Consider the following 24443-nt stretch of genomic DNA (forward strand, 5'->3'; position numbering starts at 1 on the left):
CCAAAGAGTACCACTAGTTAATTTAGTGGAGCCAATTATTCATCCTATCTGTGGTGCTTTCTTCTGGCCATTTACGAGGACTTGGAACTTGCTTCATCCTTGCATCAGTCCCCCTTGATAAATGCATATTTACCCAGTGCCATTCCTGAACTGGGTTGCAGTCAGAGACTTCAGGTTTCCCACGGAAAGCACTTTTTCCTGACCTGAGGTTCTGTGTCTTTTTAGCGTATCTCCTTGCCTTTTGATCTAAAGAGCGTCACTGGAAGACTGAAGACGTCAGTGTTCTAAATTCAAGCTTGCTCTGGAAATCATCCCCTTTCCCCTCCTTTCCCATGTTTTCCTGGGGGCACTCAGACGGCGTGATATTCTTTGTGTCCTCTCATTTTATGGAATCACATTTTTTTATCCTAATATGCATGTTCTGCATTTTTATAGAAGAAATTTCCTTAATAACCACAACAAATCGGATGCCCATATGATCTTCAGCCCCTTTCACTTGGTGTTTTTTTCCCTCCTCAGAAGGGAAATATTTTCTATTTTTTTTAAGTTTTTCTTTTATTGATAACATTGAAAATTGGCCTTTTTTTCTTTGTATCGATTTTAAGGACATTTCAGGGGCAGTATATCTTGTGGTTTTGGCATTGTTCTGGTGTGTTCCACATTTGCAATACTCTTCTCACCTCCGATTGCAGTGTGTAGAAATATATCTGTTAAAATGGGGGTTCACTGTGCTATTTTTTTTTTAAGTTACTAACAATTGTTGGGGGAAAAAATTTAAATTTTCTGTATGTTCATATCACCTTCAGGTAAATGACTGGTAGTATTAGGGCAGCAGAGACAGAAGTGTGTGACTTGTGTGTGTGCGAGCGCGTGAGTGGCTGCCCGGATGGTAATGGGCGCTCATTTATTGTGCAGCTTGAGAAACGCCAGTGGGCTCACCGCAGCAGACCTGGCCCAAGCCCAGGGCTTCCAAGAATGTGCTCAGCTCCTCTCTAACATGCAGAACCACCTCAATGAATTCTGTCCCAATGGGGCTCCTAATGGCCTCCGTCCACAAATCCAAGCACCAAGCCTCTTCAATGGGGCACCAAATAGAAAGAGGTCTCTTGATTGCATGGAGTCCAATCACATCAAGAAGGCCAGAACTGATGGTAGGTCTTTGCATTCTATTGTGTCTTCTACTCTGATGTGATTTGTCATGATTGATGCAACATGGACTTATGTGGATTCAAGAAATGTATTTGCCATTTGTACATGCACAGACAGCATGGGTACGTAGGCAAAGCTGTTGGAGTCAGCAGTGAAGAAGAGAATTAAAAGCCAGGGTTCGTAATAAGGACACAAAATATGTAGTAAGACATTGTATGATACAATTACATACCCACTTTCAAACATTTTGAGGTGCAAAAATAGGTAATAGTGAAACACTGTAAAACAGTGAATCCATTATCAAGGCACATGTTGTAAAACAATGTAAAGACATTGTTAAAAAAAAAGAAACAAGTGAAATGACACAATGAAACAGATTTTCATTTTAAAATACTAATAACATTAGCACATCTGAATATTATACCATAACACTACTGTAAAATAATGTTAAACACACTATAAACCAACACCTTTGTTTGAAAAATATTGCACATCTGAGATTAAGTAGGCATATTTTTCCCTTCTGTTATGTCTTTTGTCACCAGTCTTTCTGTATGATGGTAGTGTTCAGCCTGCAGTGTCTCAGGTTATATGTAGAGTGTTCATGCCTGAGCAGAGAGTGTGCTGGGTGATGTGAGTCCCTGAGGATGCTTTGTAAGTTGTGAACCATTTAATTATATGCTTGTATTGTATGTAAAATGCAATGATTGTTGGTGATGCTTTACTGCCAGGCTTGGACTCTCCCATGAAGCTTTTCAGCAGTGTTGAGGAGGAGCTGGAGAGCATGCACACAGAATCATCCACAGCACTCAGTTCAGGTGGGACTGGATCCTTCTTTCCGTTTGTCCCCAAAAGCCCAGAGAGTACACAGGACCACATGGCTATAGAAGGCACTTCTCCTACACCCAAAGAGCTGGAGATTATCACTGTGACGTCCATGCAGATCCCATGCCGTTGCACAAATTCATATGCATATTTGTAGTGCCCATATATATTTACAGCTTCCCTACTGTTAGTCTCCCCTATTTACACTAGATTCTCTTTGCCGCTGTGTGACCTTCATTGGTATCGGGTCTTTTTGCATGCCGATTATTTACACATCCGTATAATGCACAAAGTATCCACGAATATTTACATTATTCCATGTAGATATCATGGATAAATTTGAATTCATTAAGTGTGTTACAATGCTTAAATTTGTTTCATTCTCTTAAAAAGTGTATGTTATACTGTCATGGCATTACTGATTTAAGTTTTGGAGTAGTTGAACTGTTGACTGAAAAGGGAGACCCATTTTGCAATTTGTTTTGCACAATTTTTCTCCATTATGTTCCATATTGTAATAATTATCCCATGTGAACCCCTGAATGCTTTTGTTACTTTATGTTCTATGTGTGGGGTACCCTCAATTTAAGGGTTACCCATGCGTCTTTCAGTGCATGTGTATTTGCTAAGAGAGGCTTCTCCTGAAGCTTGGCCTGTGGGCCTGCATTGTCCAGACCACAGAAGGAGCTGGTCGCTGCAAGATGCCGCAGAGCCTTTTAAACTGTGTGGGTCTCAACAAAGATCTAAAGATGCTTGTCCAGTTCCTATCAGCTTCTCTCTTTGTTTCACATTCAGTTGGATTTTTACTCCTTATTTCTATGTTAGTACTGTTCAGGTAATCTAATTTACGACAATCCTTTTTATAATTTTCTTTTAATCACTCATAATTTGCTCATTTTGCCAAAGCGTATTTCAGCTTATGTACTCACTGTGTAGCTCAGTAACAGCTCAACTATAACAATGAAAGGTGCTATAACACATTATTCTGTCCTGTTGCTATTGGTTGAGATTACTCAGGATGAAGCATTTTTCATCTTCTTTTGGCTGTATACCCTTAGTCTCTTTAAGTAGTGCAGTTCTTCTTATATATAGGTGAAATACTGTATGTCTTGTGGCTCTTTTTGTACTTCGATTTTTCACATACTCAGTAAAGTAGTCTTGAGTAGCAGTTGTGGCTTAAAATGCACTGTTGAAACAAAATTCATGTTAACGTAAGTGAATGTGACGTGTAAACGTTTTATAGATTACATTGCTATAGAATTACAGAATCCTGCCTTATTTCTAGAAAAAAATTGCTAAGCAAAACATTTTTAAATGCATTATTTCTGCATACATTTTGATACGGTCAGTGAGGTGTGTAAAATTGTGTCAGCAGTGTTTCGTTTATGAAAATTGATTCACTGGCACACATTAATTCTGATATCTGTTTTCGGCTCTCCCAGAGATCTGTATTGTAATCTCATTAAATAATCAATGGATTCAGAACCAGTCTGGTTGTGACTAAGTGGATACTTACTTGAACTTTTCTCTTCTCCGATCTGAATGTGTCTGTGAGTGCTTGAGAGTTTTTTTTTTTTTTTTCTTAGCTGGTGTTCGGCTTCAATTCTGTCCTGAGAGACACTGCGCCATTATCTATTAATGGCTTGAAGGTGAACAACTCATGTTGGGTGTCGGCCTATTAATAATGACCAAGTGTTATTTTAAGTGTCAGGTCCTTTTCTTGAGTGTGACCATGTCACTGCATGCACCCACATTTCATTCATAGTGGAAGAATGAAAGTTAATAGCAGTGAACTGAACAATCGCATGGAATTTGTGTCCATCAGGCGGTATCGTTGACTGCTGATCAAATTCTGAATGCAAACCATAGGAGTATTTTTGGCTAGATGGCAATCTACAAAAGGTATTTATTCTGGTATAGGTAGACTATAGATATCAAAATAAAATGTCAAATTGCTTAGATCTCAAAATGTCAAGTTCACCCATAAAACACAATAAGTGCCACACTGAGTGTAATTCGATAATTTGTAAATACCTTTTCTGAGTGTATGTGACAAGATTTGCAGTGTAATATATGGTTGAATTGTCTGTTTCCCTTTTTTTTAAATTAGTTTTTTTTTAGCCAGTCTTAGACCTGAGTAAAAGCTGCTTAAGTGACAAATGGACTGTGCTGAAGAAATTGTGGTTTGATATCTATGTTACAATGTTAGATTAATTGTGCTAATATCTGAGACATCAGTGTTCCACATTATTGGTCTCACGCTTATATTATTATTGTTATTCTGACGTTGTTGCTGTTCAGTGGGCAAATCAAGAACATAATTTATAACATTGAAACCACTGTGCAAAGCAACCACGGAGTAAAAACGATTTCATACTTTAGACAGCTGTCAACCAATACATTTTTCTATGGATTCTTTTTTCTTGCCAATTTCAATTGTAATGATTGATGTGGCTGATCTCTCGAGTGTCAGAAGATACAGGATTTGTGGCAAGATGTCATGCACCTGGCTTTTGTGTAGATTTTATTAACAAAATGTGTTTCTTGATACTGCTTTAGAGAACAGGTTGGCGTTCATTTAATATGCTGCCAGTCGTTGGCCTGTTTCGTTGTGTGTGGTATAGTGTTAAGGTAAAGTATTGAAACAAACTACAGTGTACGGAGACGTTTAAAAAAATGTTTATTAATGTTAATTGTACTGATAATGTCAGAATCATCGCATTGTTCTAATGTCTAAAAAGATGAATGTGTCAGACATTTTGTAGTATCTGTGCACATCAAATTTTACACTGACATGAAATTGTTGATTGAAACTACAGCCATTGCATTAAGCAATTAAAATGCATCCTCTTCACTTTCATGGTGTCTGCCTCAGCAACGAGATGGAGAGCACTAGTCATCTACTGTCTCTAGCCATGATGTTCCAAACAAAAAAAAAACCACACCATCTTTAACAAAAAAAAAAAACACCGTCTTTAACAAAAGAGCTTCCAACATCTTACATATGAACTACAGCTTTCTGAAACTTTGACTTATTGCAGCAATCTGCTTAAAACATTCTACATGGACGAATAATCCCTTTAAATTCAGTGGTTAAATTAAGAATGTTTGATTCATTCTAGTAAATGTTCAGAAGTCTCGCAGTGGCTCTAGTTGACTTGCATTGCGCCTTCTAGTGACCGTCAAATAGAATTGCAGCTGTTGATTTCCAGCTAGTTGGGACTATAGCAGCCTCTTTTCACTTTAGACAGTATACTAGATTGTTTTGCATGGATACACTTGTATATAGACATTGACCTCTTATTCATCGTTTGTAAAGATTTTAACTTTTAACATGAATAATTAATGTTATGCTTACTAGTGTTTGATATGTGAGCAGCAATAGCATTTAAGTTCGAGGCAAAAAACAAGTCCTTAAATGTTGTTCAATAGTGCTGTTAACACTTCAGATACATTATTTCTAACTACTTTTGAGAATCAGAAATATGTCCTATTTTGTTTTGTGTGATTTTAAATGCAGTTTTAGACATACTTCTTTTATGGGGGAACGAATAGTGATTTATTTGTGCAAAACAAAATCGAAATGGGTTTTTTCTCCAGTCATTGTCTATACTGTAAAGCAGTACTTTTGTTTACTTGGGGCCATGTGTAACCATAAAGTAAAATGCTATCTATCTGCACTGTCACAAGCATCATTGGATATCATTTCATTTTAAATGGCAGGTGACCCTTTAGTAATAGGTTTGAGGAACTGTCATACGCCAGAGAAGACTGTGCTGACCAACGGATTTTCAGCTAATAAACCATGCTCTCAAGCACACACCAATGGAGGCGAATCAATATTGAATAATGGCTTCTCGACCAATTGGGAAGCGACAATGGCCAACTCGGTTGAGAATGGATCCGCTATGGGGCTTTCTGAGCCGGGTCCAGGGGTTAGGGGCAGTGACCCCCAGTCTGACATGTGTGGCTCCCTGCATCTTGGTGACAGTCCCAGTGGCTGTGTCGCCCAGAGGCCTTTCGAGCAAGCAGACTTGAGAGATAGTTTGCACTTTGGTCATTACCATGGGTTTGGGGACACCGCTGAGAACATTGATGAGGTCAGCAGCCAGTTAGAACACAACACATCTGTGAAGGCTGAACAACAATATAAGCACACCGTCCTCAGCACCATGCACCTCTTTCATGGCTCCTAAAGTGGATTCTGTCCATTTCTCTGTGCATCACGCTGTAGTGCCAGGTCCACCTCTACTAATCCAAATGGTTTTTGGTAGTTTGCAGTTGTGAAATGTTTTTCATTGGCTGTGCACTCAGCACACCAATTGATGAGGGGGAAAAAAAACACATTAAAGGGAAGCGCTTGTTTGAAACTGCAGTCCTTATTGTAATACAGTGAGTTTGTATTCCATGTGCTATTTGATGCTGTTTTCTGATTTTGAACCTGTTACAAGTGCTTTTTGTTTTTCACTATACATTTCTAATGTTTATAAATGCTGGGAGAATTTAATTTGCTTTTCATAAGAAGTGACCCAATGGTCCTTGAGAGTGGTACGTATGGCTGTACACGAGTAGTGTGTTAACAACATGGCATCAGCTTTTTTGTTTTTTTGCTGAAATAATCAGTGTTAATTTTTCTGATATTTGTTTGCTTAGCATTCAAATGAACACAGAAAACAGTTTGCTTGATTTTGTTACCTTTCATATAATTTCTGTATTCTTTCTGCTGAAAATAAACCAGAAGGTTTAAAAATGCTCGTGTGTCGGCTTCCCTCCCATGATCTGATCACCATTTTGATAAGCTCAGCACCACCATGCATATAGAACCAGGCTACATTATCAAGGTCACATGTGGTGCACTCTTAAAAACTTGATACAACTAAGTTTGCATGTCTGAAAGACAGATTTATGCACAAATCCCTCATTGGTTGAAAAGAAACAAAGTTAAACTAACAGAGCTCACAGTACCTGGGGCATTTCTCCTGATCCCGGCATAAGCTGGGGTTTCTCATACTGTGCATCTATGCAGCACTTCTCCGCAAACTACTGTGGCAATGGGAAAAAAAAAGGCCCGAGGAGAGATGGCAGAGTTTATATAGAAAGATCACAACTAGGCAGTATATATACACCCATGCAAATAAGCCTTTGACAGTGTCCTAGTAAAGTTAAAGTCAGTTAAATATATATAATTTTGGCTACATATAAAAATGGGTTCTGTAGACATCAGTATTAAGCACAGGAAACACTAACAACAGTGACGTCCTGTATTATTCACGCTTGAGTTGGTGGTGGTAGTGCGAGGAGACAGGCACCCTTCCCGCCAGGTGAACATTCATATCTGTCTAATGGTTTTCCCTGCACTTAGTCTTGATGCATACAGTCATGGCCAAAAATGGGCAGAAATATAAATTTTCACAAAGTCTGCTTTGTGAGGCTGCTGTCATTCTCAACTAGAGATCCACTGATAAGAAGTAGGGATCGCCAATGCTCATGTAGCACCCTGTCCGCCAGGAATATCCCTTCACCTCCATTCACTAAAACTTGACCCAAGTGACATACCAGTGAGATCAGCATGGTTGCTGATCTTTCAAGATCAAGATCACCCAACACATGAACCCAGTAACCTATAGCTTTCAGCCTCTTCCGCAGTATTGAATCTCCATAACCTTTCATGTTTCTGAGATGAATCCTGTCCACTATAGTCCTGTGCATCCTTCCATTTCCATCTGTTGAGCCTGCTGGGCCACTGGAGGTTGCTGGGGAGCCTCTTGATTTAGCTGCTGGATTCTAAACAAAGGAGAGGTCAGCTAAAATACCTGGTGCATTGTGTGGATACAGCACAGAAAAGCAGTCCTGGGTGCCAAGAGAGAGATCCAAAATCTTTCCCTTAAGAGTAAGTTTCCCTATGTGCACTCGGATCATCTTACTCCAAGCTCCAAAACTGGCCCCAAGGAGGAGGTTATGGGCATCGGTTGTGGAATGAGGGACATAAATACATTGGTGGAATCCAGGTCCGCTATCCAGCCCAGGACTTCCACTGTGCCCAGTTCAGCTCTCCTGTCCTTCGCCGCCTCTAAATACTGAAAGCACCTGTTCCTAATTATACAAGCAACTAAACACACTTCCTCTCCTTGAACATTGTGACGTATTGTGTACCGTTTTTTGCTTGTCTGCCTGGTTGCTGATCTGTTTCTGTTGACCAGTTCCTGTTTTGGATGTTGGTCCAAGCCCTGTTTTGCCAGCTTTTTTTCTGATTTGGCCCCTGCTCTGCGGAGAACTGTATCATTAAGGACACCTTTATCCAGTCTCTTCATCAGAATGTTTCTATTACTGGAGGGTGTAGTAGTATAGAATATTTAGTCAATTTTTCGTTCTATGTTCCAGCCTGTGCTTTTGTTTGGTTACTTATGGATAAGGTTGTCATAGTTAGGGTTAGGACTTTGCCACAAGGATAATATGTGTTCCCACAAGGATAATATGTGTGTTTGCATGTGTCTGATGTCCACCTATTACGTTATTTAAGATGGAAACATAACTACAGCTTCACGACTACACAGCTTCACTTCACTTCAAACCCAGCTTGCTGTGTATCCTGTCCCTTAAGCATAGTTGCACACCAAAGTTTTATCCTCTTTTAAACTCTGATATGTCTCCCATTATGTTGGATGGATGGCAATAGTTTGCTGTGCTAATTTAACCTTCACATTGTGATCTTACTGATGGAATGTGTGGTCAGCGAAGACTGACCATCAGGCCACGTATATTTCACTGTCCAACCCCTGTATTACTTCTATCGTGAAATTACTGTGAATTTGGTTTTCTGTGATGGAAGAAAAAGGATTACCTGTCAGAGGTAAACAAATGGAAACTTATTTGTGACCCAGAAGAGCTCTCTGCCTTACCTTGAATGAAAGTCCATCCTCAACGGACAACTTATAGGGTCCAGTGCTGGACCTGAGCCAAGTTTGTACTCTTACTTCACAGAACCACTGCTACTCAGACCAGAACAACTGTGGCAAACCACCAGTTGAAGCAAACTAAGGGTATGACCCTAATTGGAGGTCATTATACATTTAATTATCAGACCCATTAAGACTATGCAACATATTACACAGAAAGCCAGGTCAGCTGGTCCCTAGAGCAAAGGTGCTCAAATGATGGACTCTGGTTTGTATCTAGACCAAAATAATCCTAAATTGATTTTTAATTGTATTTTTATCTGCCCGCGGCAGAGCCGAGGGGAGGGAACGAGATGTAATAAGGAATTCCCTTAATGCTCCTGTAATGTCATTAATATAGTTTGTTTGATCAGGTATTGGTAAGTGGGACAAAAAGGTAAAGTTTCATACTTAGATGTTTGATACTCTACATCTTTATGTTTGTATGCTCTTTTAACTTAATCTCAGTTCTTGAGCTTTCAATAATATTTTTCTCTTTTAATATTTATACTTAGGATCATATTTTTAAAGTGAGAGAGAGTAAAATTTCAAACATCGACCCAGTTTACCAATATAAACCCTAGTAAGCTTGCCAAAGGTGGTTTTATGGATCACCATCTGGCCACCAGATGTCACTGTAATATGACGTTTTGGGCCTTTTATTACAATGAGCCATTTCTAGTTGTTTTTCTCTCAAAATCCCCATGTACAGCATCAAGGGGGGCAGGTGAAGCTCAGAGATGATTCAAACTGCCAAAATAATTGAGAAAAATAAGAACAGCATGGACAGCTGAGCACAGTTTGTATTACACTTTGGCTCAATTTTTGGTTAGTCGTGCCATTTCTTTTCAATCTGTAATTCTTGCGCTGGATTTGATGAAATACTCCAGTTCATTACAATAATAAATGCTAATATGACAAACCTGATTAACTACCCCAGAGGCAAAAATCCACAATTTAGATAATCCATCACCATAACCGCTTAATCCCATCTGGGGTTGTGGGGGTGGGGGGCTATCCTGGGAACAAGAGGTGCAGGTGAGAACCAACCCTGGGCAGACACCAACACACTGCAGGCTGCACACACTCACAGGGCCAGTTTAGACTCGCCAATCAACCTGCACTGCACGCTTTTGGACCATGGGAGAAAACCAGAACCCCCAACAGAAACAGTGTGCGAACTCCACACAGAAAGGACCCGGGACTGAACCCAGGACCTTCTTGCTGAGAGGCAGCAGCAATAACCACTGTGCAGACCCCAGTTCAGACAATATGGATAATAGGAGATGGCCTTCAAACTAAATTTTAAAAGTTAGAGAGAATGCATATGGTACAGTAATTATGTGAGAATGACCCATATTCTCCAATTCGATTTAATTCTACATTTAGGGATTCATTTTGATTTATAATTTTTTTTTTTAATATACAGCCTGGGCAGCATGGTGGTATACAGTAGTTAGCACTGTTGCCTCACACCACGTCTCTGCCCGGGTTGCACGTTTGCATGTTCTCCCTATATCATGGTGTTTCCTCTAGGTACTCTGGTTTCCCCCCCAGATCAGAAACACTTAACCTACCCAGAGTTCCCAAATTGTGATGTGTGTGCGCACCCTGTGATGGGTTGTTCCCTGCAGTCTTTGAGACCCTCCCCCAAACTCTAAATAGGGTGATCAGTGCTCATTGTTGACAGCACACATGTCCTCTGCATTTTACCCATGTGACATGACAGCAGGGAGTAGCGCCCGAGGAGCAGTAGTTTGGGATGGTACCTTGTTAAAATCGAGGATTTGAACCAGCAATCTTTTTCCCAAATGAGTTTGATGGGCCAAATGGCCTCCCATTTGTAAATTTAGGCAAATACATGTGTGTTTCCCTAATCATTGAGGCACCACTACCCACCAAAACCTGATAAAGAACCTCTCAAGGTGTTAAATCCAATGCATCCCCTGCACTAGTGAACTGTTAATCTGCTTTTCAGACCATCTACAGAATCCTTCAACTTAAATTAGAACTAGGCAAAACAGTACTTTGCTTAATTTCATAACACACTGCTGATGAACTTGTCAGTGTAGGGCAGGAAGAGTCACATGGGATATCACTACTTCCCCAGGTAGGGCTGTAGCAGCATACATGTGTGCACCCTTCCGTGACATACAGCTCAGAATGTATGTAAACAAGTGCATTCCTGACACAGGCAGGAACCCAGATTCACATGGGAAAGACCAACTGGCTGAGAGTCATAAAAAATAAAGACCAGTCTCTTGGCAGTTACTAACCTACTTGGTGTGTCCAGCAACATGCGTTCCAAATGAATTCAGCCTTTGAATACAAGGCTGCAGTACAATGTAGATTCAAAAACGTGAACAATAGGGGTGACTAAGGCTAAAACAAATGGAACTGTTTGAGGGCAAGGTGTACTTCCCCTTTGCTGCCATACTACCAAACTCAAGATTGTACCTGCAGACAAGTACAAAAGACAGTTTTATATTGAACCATTTATTTGAAACCAACTGCACAAAATCAGTAAGAGCTTCTAGGTTTGGGCCAAAATAGTGCAGAACCAAGCAAATTGTTGAGAAATGGGGAAAAAGAATTACAGAAGTAAATCAAAGTTCTTGGATTATATGCAAGCTTCACCTCACCTGGCATGAAGTGCTGCAAGGACTCCAAATGATAGCTCCTTGGGTCCAAATGCATTCAGCTTCTGCTCAAAGTGCTTCACAGACCCACTGCTACCCAGACCAGAGACAGCCTGGGAACCCAAGACTTGAGCAGACCAAGGGGTCTGGCTAGAAGCAAAGTTGACCGAGGTGGTGGAACCCTGCTGGGATCCTTGCCCCTGGTCGTTGGGATACCCCTGCCAAAACCCTAAGCTTTTTTGGTATGGAGTCCAGCTATTGCAATTGGCCCACCGAGACCCTTGCTCCTGCTGAGAGGACAGCTGGGCCTACCCTGTAGTAACCCTGCTGAAGCCACAACTGAGCACTGGGGTAGCCCTGCTGAGACCCTTGCCCCTGCTGAAACCCTAGCTGCTGGGCACTGGGTAGGCCTTGCTTAGACCCTAGCTGCTGGGCACTGGGATAACGTGGCTGAGACCCTATGTGTACTGTAGCAGTACAGTAGCCAATAGAACCTACATCAGGCTGGCGTGAACTCTGGTCACCCTCAGAGCCTACAGTACCACTAAAATCAGGCGAGAGTTGTGCCTTGGGTAGAACCATATGTAGTTGCCACAAGCACTTCACTGGGCCCCAAGCTGCTGTCCACAGAGCCAGCACTCAAATCATATTTTGTAGGGAGGCCAAAGGTAGCGCCTGGGTTGGGGGAAGGGGCACACAGAATATATCAATGCAATGGAGGGGAAGATACTCACATTTTTCCCCAACCAGCCTCAATTCCATTAACAAGTAATTAGCAGAACTTACTTTTTCCTACAGCAATGTAGCAGACTGCTATCATGCAAAGCACCCTGCAGAAACGACAAAAAGGTTAGGATACAGTCACTCATCATTCAGAGCTTTGTAAGGATAAAGCCCATTATCATAACCTTTTGCTAATACCAACTTACTGTAAATTAACTCCAAAAGCCATCATTCAGCCGCAAGAACCAAAACTACTGGACTAGGGCAAAACCAATCACATTGCCTTTGGTACAATGCCGGCTGTCTTCACTAAGCTTTCACACACAGGATGCTGCCCAGGGCTGCCATTCCAGCCTTTAGCTTCCCTGCCTCATGCAGTCGAATTAGAAGCAGCTGGTTACTGTGGCAACCAGCAACAGGCAAATGATCACCCCCAGGCCTAACAAGTACTGAGAACAATGTGATAGTAGCTTTTAATTTGTACTGCTTTCTGGTGTATATATGACATACGTGCAGTTGTTTGCCTGAATACACTGCGTGTAGCCTTGTTATTTAGATTTGTTACTTTTTGGCTAATGTAACATTTTTTTGTCATTTTTTAGATGTAAATAGCAGAGCAGTGCTGCATGATTCGGGGTAAAATATGAATCAAGATCCCAATTTACTCTCACAATTTTTCAACAGTATATTTCTCTTTATTGTTATTTTGCATTACATATTGTCCGTACAAAGTTGGAACAAACAATATGCAGAGATAACATCTCGACATTGGCCCCTATTTAAATTTTATCAGTATTCAAAGTTAGCAGCACCCAAGCTAAAGACGCGACTACTGAAAAAATGGAGATGATTGCATTGGACGATCAGCCATTTTCCATAGTGGAGGATGAGGGATTTCATTTGTGTTTTCGTGCAAGGCCCGAAGCTGAAGTGAAGTACGTGAATATGAGTCTTACAGTAGTAAATTTATTTGCTTATATCTGTTGTATAATGAATAATACACCAATCACCAATAACATTAAAGCCATTGACAGGTGAAGTGAATAATAACATTATTTCATTACGGTGGCACCTGTCAAGGGTGCCATTATATATTAGGCAAATGAACAGTCAGTTCTATAAGTTGATGTGTTGGGAGCAAAAAAAAGTGGGTAAGTGTAAGGATCTGAGTGGCTTTGGCAAGGACCAAATTGTGATGACTAGGTCAGAACATCTCCAAGATGACAGGTCTTGTGAGATGTTTCTGGAACAGTGGTACAGTGGCAGTGGTCTGTATATAACAAAAGTGGTCCAAGAAAGGGCAAGCAATGATTGGGCAATGGGGTCATGAGCCCTAAAGCTCTCTGATGCGTGTAGGGCTAGCCCATCTGGTCCGATCCCACAGGACAGCTACTACAGCACAAATTGTTAATGGTGTTGTATCATGTGGACAGTTGGGTGAATATGTGTTATTTACTGTGGAATAGAGGGCACCAGGGTCCACTACGGGAAGAATACAAGCCGGCAGAGGCAATGTTTGCATTCATGTGGATGTTACTTTGACGCATACCACCTATAGAAGCATTGATGCAGGCCAAGTACACCCTTTCTTGGCAATGGTATTCCCCCGATGACAGTGGCCTCTTTCAGCAGGATAATGCATCCTGCCACACTGCAAAAATTGTTCAGGAATAGTTTATGTAACATGGGGGGGGGGTTGTTTAAAGGTGCGTACTTGATGTCAATGAGACGGGGAGGACAGGATGGTCAGCACCACCTGCTGGCCAAACGGGGAGGAGACACAAAGGTTTAAAGTTGGGTGGAAGCTGACCCTCACGCTTTCATGTCGTGCTGTTTGTCTCAAGTAAGTATCCACACTCAGGATACTTTACAATGTTGCACTTCCATCCTTTAACTTTCCTGCCTCATGCAGTCCACTTAGAAGCAGTTGGTAAGTAGAAACTATGAAATGATCACCTCCACGCATAACAAATACTTTGAAAAATATGATAGTGGGTTTTAATTTGACCTACATTCTAGTGTATATATGTAACATAAATGGGCACTTCTACTCAGTGTGCATACCTTTAGCATTTAAAATCATTTGGTAGATGTTACACGTTTTTTTGTAGGATCACACACACACAGACATTCTACATTTTTTTTATACTCGTTATGTCTGTATGCGGAACGAGAATGGGGAGATTTTCCAACCTATGTACCACAAGGAACCTTGTCACCAGCAGAAGTTTATTCCTTTATAGAAGGACACACAAGTCCCCTTGTGTCCAAGGGTATCACTAGATCTAGCATCCGGGAAACCAATTTGATTACATTCACATCGGGAAAACCTTCATAAGATCTCTTCAAGATATACATGTTAAATGAGGAGCCGATGTTACTTCGGACCATCATCTCCTGGGAAGTCGCATAAACAGGAGAAATCAGGCTGTGGAGACCAGTCACCGCCCGAGGTATAGCTTCAAACATTTCAACGAAGCAGCCAGGTTAGAAGAGTTTAAGATCGACAAGTTCTACGTCCTTCAAGAGCTGTTAGAGGAACAGACTATTGATGAGAAATGGCAGGTAAGACAACGGTAGCTTTTCATCAGCTGAAAAATGTATAGGGATCTTCAGACCTGACCATCAACATCAAGCTTAGGATCCTCAGTGCCATTGTGGAGCCTGTTTTGCTGTTTGGAGCAGTAACCTAGAGAACTATCACCACAATGAAGAGAACAGCCTCTCTAAAGAACATTTGAATTTCAAGTGTGTAAATATCTGATTCTAATTCTAAAGAATCAGCTGCAAGGAATTACAGTAAGTGACAATGAGGGGCCTAGCAGACTGTCAGGGCACAGTTGCTATGACAACTTCATGTTATTTTGTGAAGTTGATGGCTGTATGCCCTCAGCAAATTTCATGTCAATTGACCAAAGATTGGCCAAACTCACTTCCTGTTTGGTGGCTTTGCTGATCTTCTACATGATCTATTAAGACATCTTCAGACATAACAGCCGTTTTCATAATGACAAACGTTGTCTGCCATTTGCACAAGTACACTGGAATGCTCCTCCTTGCCTACCCCATCTTGCTCTCCATAGCTTGGGGTTCACAGTGGTGTTCAAGAGCCAATAGCAGAACCTGAGTTAATTATCCAGTTTCCTCTGAGGATCATTAAGACATTATGCAAGCAACTGGATGACAGTTGACCTTAGACCAAAAAAAGTGTTTCACCCGACTTGGCCACATACTTTTCAATTAAAGATAAGTACCCATTTTCCTGCTTGACACCCTAACCACAGTTGCACACCAGGCCACCAAGGCATTCCACTTCTCTCCTGCCAGTGTCTCTTTTCTCTGCGGCATGGAAGAAATTAGCCATGGATATTGTAGGACCCTTTGTCACTGGAACCTGATACTGCAGGTTGCCCTTATTCTCATTGATTACAATAACAAATGCCCAGAAATAGCTATTATCAGTAACGTTACTGCAGTCACTTCCTTCCCGGCTACAGAAAGTCTACATAACTGACTTCCCACTGCATTATCATGCCAGAACGTACTCAGTTGCAAGTTGAGGACAAAACTACACAACTTTCCTGTCATCACACTGGCTTGGAGGTACGTATCAGTGAATGATGGGTGACAGCTCTGCAATCCAAAGTGAAAGTGAGAAGCGAAAGCAGCAAAGCTGAAAGACAGTGATAGGTGTGTATTTTGGACTAGGGTGTCTTCTGTAATGAGGAACACAAAGGTAATCATGGGTTACAGACGCATGCTGTAGTTTTGTGTGGCCAGGCTGCTTTGTAGCAATCTCACAACCTCCATTTAAACACTGTTAACGTTCAGCCGGAGTCCGAGGCATAACTGGAAAGGAAAACAAGACTGCTCGAAAGCAGGAGAAAAACCAAGTTAAATATATCATAAGCATCTGAAGGAACAGATGAGTAAAAATGAGGTAGGTAATTGCTTCACAAGTACATAGAATTCAGCCGACCAGGTAATTACAAACAGCTGGGAGATTCTGGAAACAGAAAGCCAGGGGCAAGGTATTCTGGGTAATGTGGTGAACCAAGACCAGTCATGCAATACATGGTCGTTGTCATTATAAAGTCAAATGATTCGAATGCCATTCCGCAGTAGCATTGTCCGACTACAGATACTGGAGATCACGCTACAACCACATCGCATCACAATTCCCCCCTAGCGTATTCCTTAAATGTTACACACGGTTTTCCTAAATCATCTAAAAAAAACCTGGACCCTGGTGCTTTCTGCCCTCTCCTCCTTGCCTGTATGCCACTATGGACAGCAGCGTTTCCTAAATAAATGCAATGTAAGCCCTTCAAGATGTCATCACAGCAGACCCGACTCTTTTGTCAATTTTGTAAGTTATTATTACTTTTTTGACACAATTCTGTTTTTAGCCTATTACAAATTTAGTCAAGTGACCTGTGGCCTGAGGCCTGAACTACAAAGCGGGGTTACTGGCTTATCAGGATAACTTGTTGGATTTAAGGTACCACGGTACAGGCCACTGGTGTGACATTGCGATGGCACCAGGCTTGTCTTTTCAGACACTGTACCATTTATATTTCTGCTGCTTCAGTGGCCTCTGGCTCCATCTCTTGGACATTTGGCTCAACTTCCTATCCACATATCTGCAGATAATGCAGCCGATTAGGTTGCAGTGTGTGTCCTTCATTTATAAAGATGCATGGTTTCTGTGTATCTTCTGGTTCAGTTACATTATATTTAATGCCCCCAACTGGCTCAATGGTTTAAAATTCCTGCCATAGGGCTGATTCTGCCTGATCTGACATAATGGTCCTCTTGACATGAATGGTACATGTACAGAGCATAACTACATGCTGACATTTTGGAGAATGCAGCCTCCTGTTGTGATGGTGAGACCATCCGCTGGTCTGTTCCCGTACTCTCGGAGACTGAAGTAAAGATCTTTCCTATCTGCATGCGCTTTGTCCTTAAGCACCTTGACTGTGTTCATGGTTTTCTCAGCCAAGCTATTGCATTGTGGGTGTAGTAGAATATTTGATGTATGGTCAAAGTCCCATGTGCACGCAGAGTTATCAAAATCATGTATAGTCCATTGTTATTTTTGGCATTTTAAACATAACCTTGACCTCCCAGAGTTCCCATGTGTAATGTAAACCACACTGAAAATAAAATGAAATACTTCTTTCCCTCTGTGAAAAGCAGAACATGCAAATGCTAATTTTAGAACAGAGCACTGGCTGTATACAGTGACTTTGGCCTGATATAGGTCTAGCCCAAACCATTTGGTCAACTCCTGTTACTGAGCTAGAAAATACTACAGAGCTGATTGCTAGAAAATAAAATCAAAGAAATCTGCACATATTACATTACACATTAAATATATAGATAACTACAGCAGCCTCAGTCCCTTGGTATCAATATTATCCTTTCTGGTGTTCCAGCAATTTCCTGGAAATGGAAGTTACTAATATATTGAAGCAATGGTCTCAGAATGGGATATGCGTATGAAAGAGAAGATTTAAATGTCAGATTCATCCCATGAAAAAGAAAATGTTGGAGAACAACACACTGTTACTCCAGGCCTATTCAGTTTCCTGCCATCTGCCTATTTTACCAGAGCTGTGCTCTGACTTATGCATCAGCATAGCAAATTTAAGCTCCTTTGTAGTCCGTGTGTCATTGAAAATCTAGACTTTACCACCCCATCATCTCCTCTGGCTCTAGCTGCTGACAATGCAATCAAATCCACGGTCCTTTAATATTCATTACTGCGGTTGTCCGTTCTGTAGGAAATCAGGGAGAAAATGAAGACACTAAACTGCTGCAGCTGGTTCGTCAGCACCTTCGCCAGATTCTACTCACATAAGTATTTATTTTGCATGTGTGTGCTAAGCTAAAGACGTACTAAATGGATATGAAACGTAAGATGTCTCATTATTGTGCCATCTGGCAGAGATTTGAGTTTGAATCTGCAGAAGTGATTTAACTGATTAATGACGAAACCACTTACAGTGTACTCTGCCTGAGACTCAGGAGTTTATCTAATATCTAATATCTAATATCTAGAGAGCAGCCCTATCTATTGACAGTGACTGATTTAGCCAGTAGCTCTTCTAGGTGGCTATTAAGGTTGTGAATTTAAATCTCAGCAGGGTCCCTCATACTGTATGCGTAAGCAAGGCATCCTAACTGGGCACATATAATTTTTCTGGCTTTGGACTGTCAGACGTTTCTCAAACTATTCATGTCTTTCCCCGGGCAACTGCTGTCCCATTTCTGCTCCACTGCAAACTAGCCACACCCCAGTTTCCAGCTCCATGTACTTAACTGTGAGCTCTGGATAATCCTGGATGGTGCTTCTTATATTAAATGCCCAAGTAACAGTGACCGATTACGTTCTAGTCCATTTCTGTGTAAAGATGCATTCATTTTTGCATTTTACGTGATGTGTCCCGATAGAGCATACATGGCTCTTGGAAATGGGAATTAAAGCTTGTGGGTATCATGTGTAACCAATCACTCTTCTTGGATGGCAGCGGTGGATATATGTAGGGGTAGGAGGAAGGAGGCTAGTCACTGGACAGTAACCCTAGACGGCAAACACACCATGACTGCAAATTGATTTCTTTTTTATTCCTCAACTGGGCCTTGAACCATAACACTGCATAGAATTCCTTTACCCAGGATAGTCGCCAGCAGCGGAAGAGGTAGGTGGGAGAGCCGGGGGGGGGAGGTTGATTACAAATAGTCATGTGTGGATCACTCCTACAAATTCCTATGAACCCAGGGAAGTGGGCCACATTGTTTTAAATGGTGTGCTGCTTGCTGAATGTTATGTTCACTCTGCGTTTGTAGAGGTACAGTAACCTGACTGTGGTTAACAAATGTTACCTGAGAGCTGCAGAAACCCACCTATCTCGCATGCACAGTCAGAATCAGAATCCTGTTATTCCCCATGTACAAAGTGTACATGGGGTTTGTTTTGGTGGAGGTGCGGAAATACAATTTAAACATACTGTTTAAAAAAAAAATAATTTGCAAATACACAGATTCATAAAAGGCTGGATGGTCCATTGTAGGACTTATATAAGATAATGTTTTGAAATAAGACAATATATTTCAAAATTAATTGAGTTAAAAGGATGTTCAGGTGATAATCGTATCATGCTGACGTTGAGAAAACCTTTGTCAAAATGTAAAATATGGAAATAACGTTCCATTAATGTTGCAGTGAGAAAGTTCCAGCCCAACTTTGAGAAGACCATTACATAATGACGTAGGTTCTGGGAATGGTCCCTGTAAGCTGGGTAGGCGTGTGAATAAGGGTTATAAGGGTTAGATGTGTGGTACAGACAGTCTGGGGGGTGTAAATAAGCGTAAGACTATGAGGCTCAGTGGGCGATTAAGTGTGGAAAGGTCCCGTCCCATGGGACCATGTTTAGGAGAGTGATAGCCTGGGGGGAGAAGCTGTTCTGGTGCTGAGTCATCCTTGTTCTCAGGCTCTCAGATGCCGGAAAGGGGATGACCAAGGTGAAAGGGGTCACACAGTATTTTCTTAGGCCTGTTCTGCATACCTAATGAGTGTAGGACTTCAAATGGAGGAGTTGGCTGTCAATAATCTTCTCTGCACATCATACAGTTCACACAATTTAGGGCAGGCTCTAGCTACAGGTATAATAGTTGCCTAGGACCCCTGCCTCACCTGCTTTATGGAAGAAGTAAAATGATCATCACTTTTCTTGGTAGGGGGGCCTCCCAAGGAAAGCTTTTGCACAGTTTTTAATGCTGGGAAGTAATTCATAAAATCCATTATTGCAGCTTATTGAGGCCTTTGGTCAGATACATCAGACTTGCGAAGACTGCACTCTGTATGCATATATGGCCTATCAGAGCCGTATCTCTTCAATACACACTGTGTATTTTTAGAGCTGGAGGGAAACACATGTAAGGGTTGAAGAATGAATATATTCTTAATCAGGACAGGAGCTTGTCATATGTTACCTACAGTAGCCATGGATATTGTCCAGGTGCAAGCAGAATAGCAGAACCCAGGGACTGGAGACAGCCATTGCAGGGTGTGAAACACAAAGTTCTTTATTAGCTGCGTAAACTCAGCCGGGCAGGGAGGAGTGAGGGCAGGATCTCTGCCGGACGGAAGTGGACGCTGTGCCAGGCATCACAGCCATAGGAGCCTTTAAGGCATTTCAGTCCACTGCCGACTGCGTTGAGAGGGTGCGGGGTCCCAAACCCGGGAGGAAGCGGTGCGTTGCACTCAGACTACCTGCTTCCCCTCCTCCCCCACCTATCCCCCCCCCCCCCCCTTGCAGTTTAAATGCCCTCGACAGCAAAACGCGGGGGCAGGGAATCGTAGTCAGCTGATTGCTATCCATGCAGCCGGCACTTGTTTTGCCCTGCACACACCTGTCTGCAGTGGTTTGTGGGGCAGTAGCTCTGGGAGGCGCCAGTGGATAAGTGCTGATATGTTGGATGTCTGGGTCTTACCCAGAAAACGTCTGCTCATGACGCTGGCCTGCTCTTCTGAAATGTGAGTGAGCTCAGCACATTCAGCAGACTCAACCCAGATGCAACTTAAGTGTATATGTAAACTATCCAGTTGTCAACACAATCAACTAAACAGGTATATACTAAAGGGTAAACTGACTACATGCAACACAGGGAGAGGGTGAATGGTCTCCTAAAACTCCTATCTCACATGTCTGTGGAAGCGCAGGTCCTTTCACTGGCACTTACTGTAAGTAGTAGACTGGGGACTTTTGTTAAAACTACTGCCCTCTGAATTATCAGAATTAAGAGCAAGGCTTTTGAAACATTTTTAGAAGCATGTCTCTCAAAGTGTAGTGGTGCTTTTCTGTGATAAAAATCAAGTGTGTTTAAGTAACCACTCTGTGTTCAGAATAGAAATAGCTTCTGTTAACTATTACGGAGAGATCTTAACACTCTGGAACTCTTGAAAGTTCTGTAACTTGCCCATTCTCCACTGGTTAGCATCCTAGCATCCATGCTATGCATTTTGCTGAAGATGGCATTGGAGTCCATATCTAGCTAAATAAAACTGACCCATTTATTCAATGTGTGCAAAGACCAGCCATCCAATCAAATAAAGAATTATGGGAGAAACAAGATTCTAGCTCCATAATGTGTGGGGTTCCTGTATGCTGCCAATCTAACCTCTTGACAGGCTCTACAGTATGTGCTGTATGTCATCACTTACAGCCATTTGTTTCCATAAGCAGACTCTTTGCATTAACAAGCAGACATATCTAATACTGAGTATAGTGCAGAATGAATTATTGCCTTTTTAATACACATGAAACAAAGTAGTTATTCACACAATACATATGTTCTGTAATCATATTTAATGCACCTCTCGGATTTCCTCTGCAAATCTCTATGGTGGTAGTAAATATATTTTTCTGTAGTGTGCTTTACCTAATGTCTTGCTAAATGTGTCCTGATAAGTCTCTGAAATCTTACATAAACAATATGTTGCTCAAATACGGCACCCTGTATTCACGTCACCACAATATCTAGTGCAAAGGACAAATCTGGTAATCTGGGCTTGGAGAATATGGCAACACATGTCACAATGTGCAGATAGGAACCTGATGTCAAACAATGTGCTGAGAAGTTCCAGAGCAGCAGGAGTGCGATATGTTTACAAGCCATTTGGACTGGCTCAGCTCCTTTGAGGGATTACAGCTGTCCTTGATGTTATTTACCAATGCAATAACTCTCTTACAGACTTTTCTATAAGGAGTTTTAATACAAATCCTAAGTCAATAACATTAATAACATGAAAATTCATATCTGTTAATTAATTTAAATATGTAAAAGATTTTCAATCAGTCCATTCTCCATGGGCAGATGTTTCTCTTCCTGCCTTGTTCACAATATTCTCTCCAACAAACAAATATGTTGTTTTGGTGTTTCTAAATTGCCCACAGTGTAACTTTGTAAGGGCGAGTGTGTGCCCTGCTATGGACGGGTATCATCTCCAAGGCGTAATCTGCCCTGTGTTTCCTGAGATACACACCAGGCTATGCAGTAGGTACTCACTATGGAGGGTAGGTAGTGTGTGGCTCAGAGGGGAACCTCTGTGTTTGTAATTACAAGGTCACTAGTTCAAACCCAGCCTCAACACATCTGTGGGCCCTTCAGCAAGGCCCTCAACCCCCCCCCCCCCCCTCCCTGGGCACTGCTACAGGTGGCAGCCCTTCGCAGACAGCTTACTCTACAAAGAGCAAGTTGAGGAAGGCATAAAGATAATAAAAAGATTATTATTAATGTAAAATACATGTTAGGACCTACCTAATCCAAACTACATGTGAAAGTCTGTCAGCTGAATTTTTTGATTCAGCCAGTAGCTGTTCTTGGTGGCTGGTGTTCTGCCGTTTCTTGCTTTCGTCCTACTGAGAGCACTCCAATGTTGCCTGTTTCATAGAGCTTCATATATTTCCCCACCAACTCCCACAAACAGGACAAATTAATTTACACACTTGTCTTTTATTGGTTTTAGTTACATGCTAATACAGAGAACCCACTTCTGGAAAAAAAAACTATGGAATCTAAAGTCCTTTCTTTTACCTCCTAATATAATCTTACTTTTAAAGTGAGTAATTCATAGTCAGATTTAGGATTACCGCCTAATCCATGTCAAGGAGGGACACTTTTACTTTTACAAACTACTTTAAAACTGAAAGGCTCCTGTGCTTGGCTAAATAGTTCCGTTCTTGTTCTTTGGCTAGTTTGTTCCTTTGATTAAAATACTCATCCAACTGTTTTGCATTAACATTAGTGACACACACATGATTATTGGAGACCAATCGTCACACAGCAAGTACTCAGTGCTTAAGTGAAAACGGGACACGACGAACCACCTCAGGGATGTGAACCCGAGTGCAGCCGTGCAGCGTGTGATACCTCAGCACCACACCAGTGTGAGATTTTCCTGGTAGCTAGAGTGCCAGTCCTGCCACCAACCCCCAAATTCTCCCTGGAAGTTGGAGGACCTGCTTGCAGGGCTGGATGTAGTTCAACTCTTTCAACCCTAATCCATTTTACAGTGTTTTTCTGTCTCTTTTAAACTTATTACATGGCATATACATGTATTAGCCACATATGCAGTATATTTTCGTTTTCCGGACATTCTGGACTACTCAGATATGTCATAATTTGATGTGTAAATGCTGACACGGTCCTGAAATCATCCTTTTTATGAGAAAAAAACTACTCGCACCTATTGGAATTTTTACTCATCTAATACAAAAATTTGCAGGCACTACAAATATAATCTTAATTTATAAATGTTGACATTCGAGTCTCTATGACGTGGAAATGCAGGGGGTTTCATTGGGCACCTTCTATGGCTTAGTGTGGTGTATGAATACATAGTCAGTGCCAGGCGGAAATGAATATCTTTGATTTAGTATCCATTTGCTAACTGGTTGACGTTGCCTGATAGACTGCAATGCCTTTATATACACATAATTTCATGACATCTGAAATGAACAGAGATTGAAAAGTGTAGCTTAGTCTATGACCACTGGATAAACACGGACATAGTAGACAGTTGTAGAATTAAATGCTGAATGTTTATCGCATATCGTTTTTCTGCCTAACTTGTAGTTGGCATTTTACCGTCAATCGACAAACCAGTGCTGTGGCACGTCATTGTGTTCACACGTAGGAGGTGTTCCAGTTACACGATGGGTGCGATCTGTTTCTACTGGTTTGATGGAGCTCGACATTGCACATACATATACAAACTTTTGTGAATAAATATTACGAAAATATCAAGTAATTGTCTTCCTAATAAATGGAATGTTGCATTTTGTTATTTCTAGTAGAACTCCAGCCAATTTCTGAGTGTTTCCCCTTAATTTATAGGCTTATAATAAACTAATTAAAAAAATAAATATATTGTGTCATGAGGAATGTAGACATCTCGTGACAAAAACATCAAATATGTGTACACAAGTGTAGCCTCCAGTCTGTGTTTCTATAATGTACTTGAACCCCTTATATCTCCGGCCTACTGTAAAGGGCCAATCTATCAAAAAGAGAAACTCTCCATTTACAGTGAGGGAAATAATTATTTGACCCCCCTGCTGAATTCTTAAGTTGACCCATTAATAAAGAAATGAGAAGTCTG

The 24443-nt window shown here is 41.3% G+C and overlaps 1 protein-coding gene and 1 long non-coding RNA gene across 4 annotated transcripts in view; one reads left to right on the forward strand and one right to left on the reverse strand.

Moving 5' to 3' along the window:
• ankrd10a (ankyrin repeat domain 10a) overlaps positions 1-6727 on the forward strand; it is a 28292-nt gene extending 21565 nt beyond the window's left edge. For all 3 annotated transcript variants that reach the window (XM_048978475.1, XM_048978476.1, XM_048978477.1), the window contains 3 exons: positions 916-1151; positions 1881-1967; positions 5698-6727. In XM_048978475.1, coding sequence (XP_048834432.1) covers positions 916-1151; positions 1881-1967; positions 5698-6170 — 796 coding nt within the window. In that variant the 3' untranslated portion in view covers positions 6171-6727. The remainder of the gene's footprint in view (positions 1-915; positions 1152-1880; positions 1968-5697) is intronic.
• Positions 6728-11457: 4730 nt separating this feature from the next.
• Positions 11458-12590, reverse strand: LOC125709732 (uncharacterized). The gene is made up of 3 exons (XR_007382827.1): positions 12478-12590; positions 12335-12378; positions 11458-12223 (listed from the first exon to the last, which is right to left on the reverse strand). It is a non-coding gene; the product is annotated as an uncharacterized LOC125709732 (long non-coding RNA).
• Between the last annotated feature and the right edge of the window lie 11853 nt (positions 12591-24443).

Source organism: Brienomyrus brachyistius, chromosome 16 (assembly GCF_023856365.1).
Source record: "Brienomyrus brachyistius isolate T26 chromosome 16, BBRACH_0.4, whole genome shotgun sequence".
In the NCBI taxonomy this organism is placed as follows: Eukaryota; Metazoa; Chordata; class Actinopteri; order Osteoglossiformes; family Mormyridae; genus Brienomyrus; species Brienomyrus brachyistius.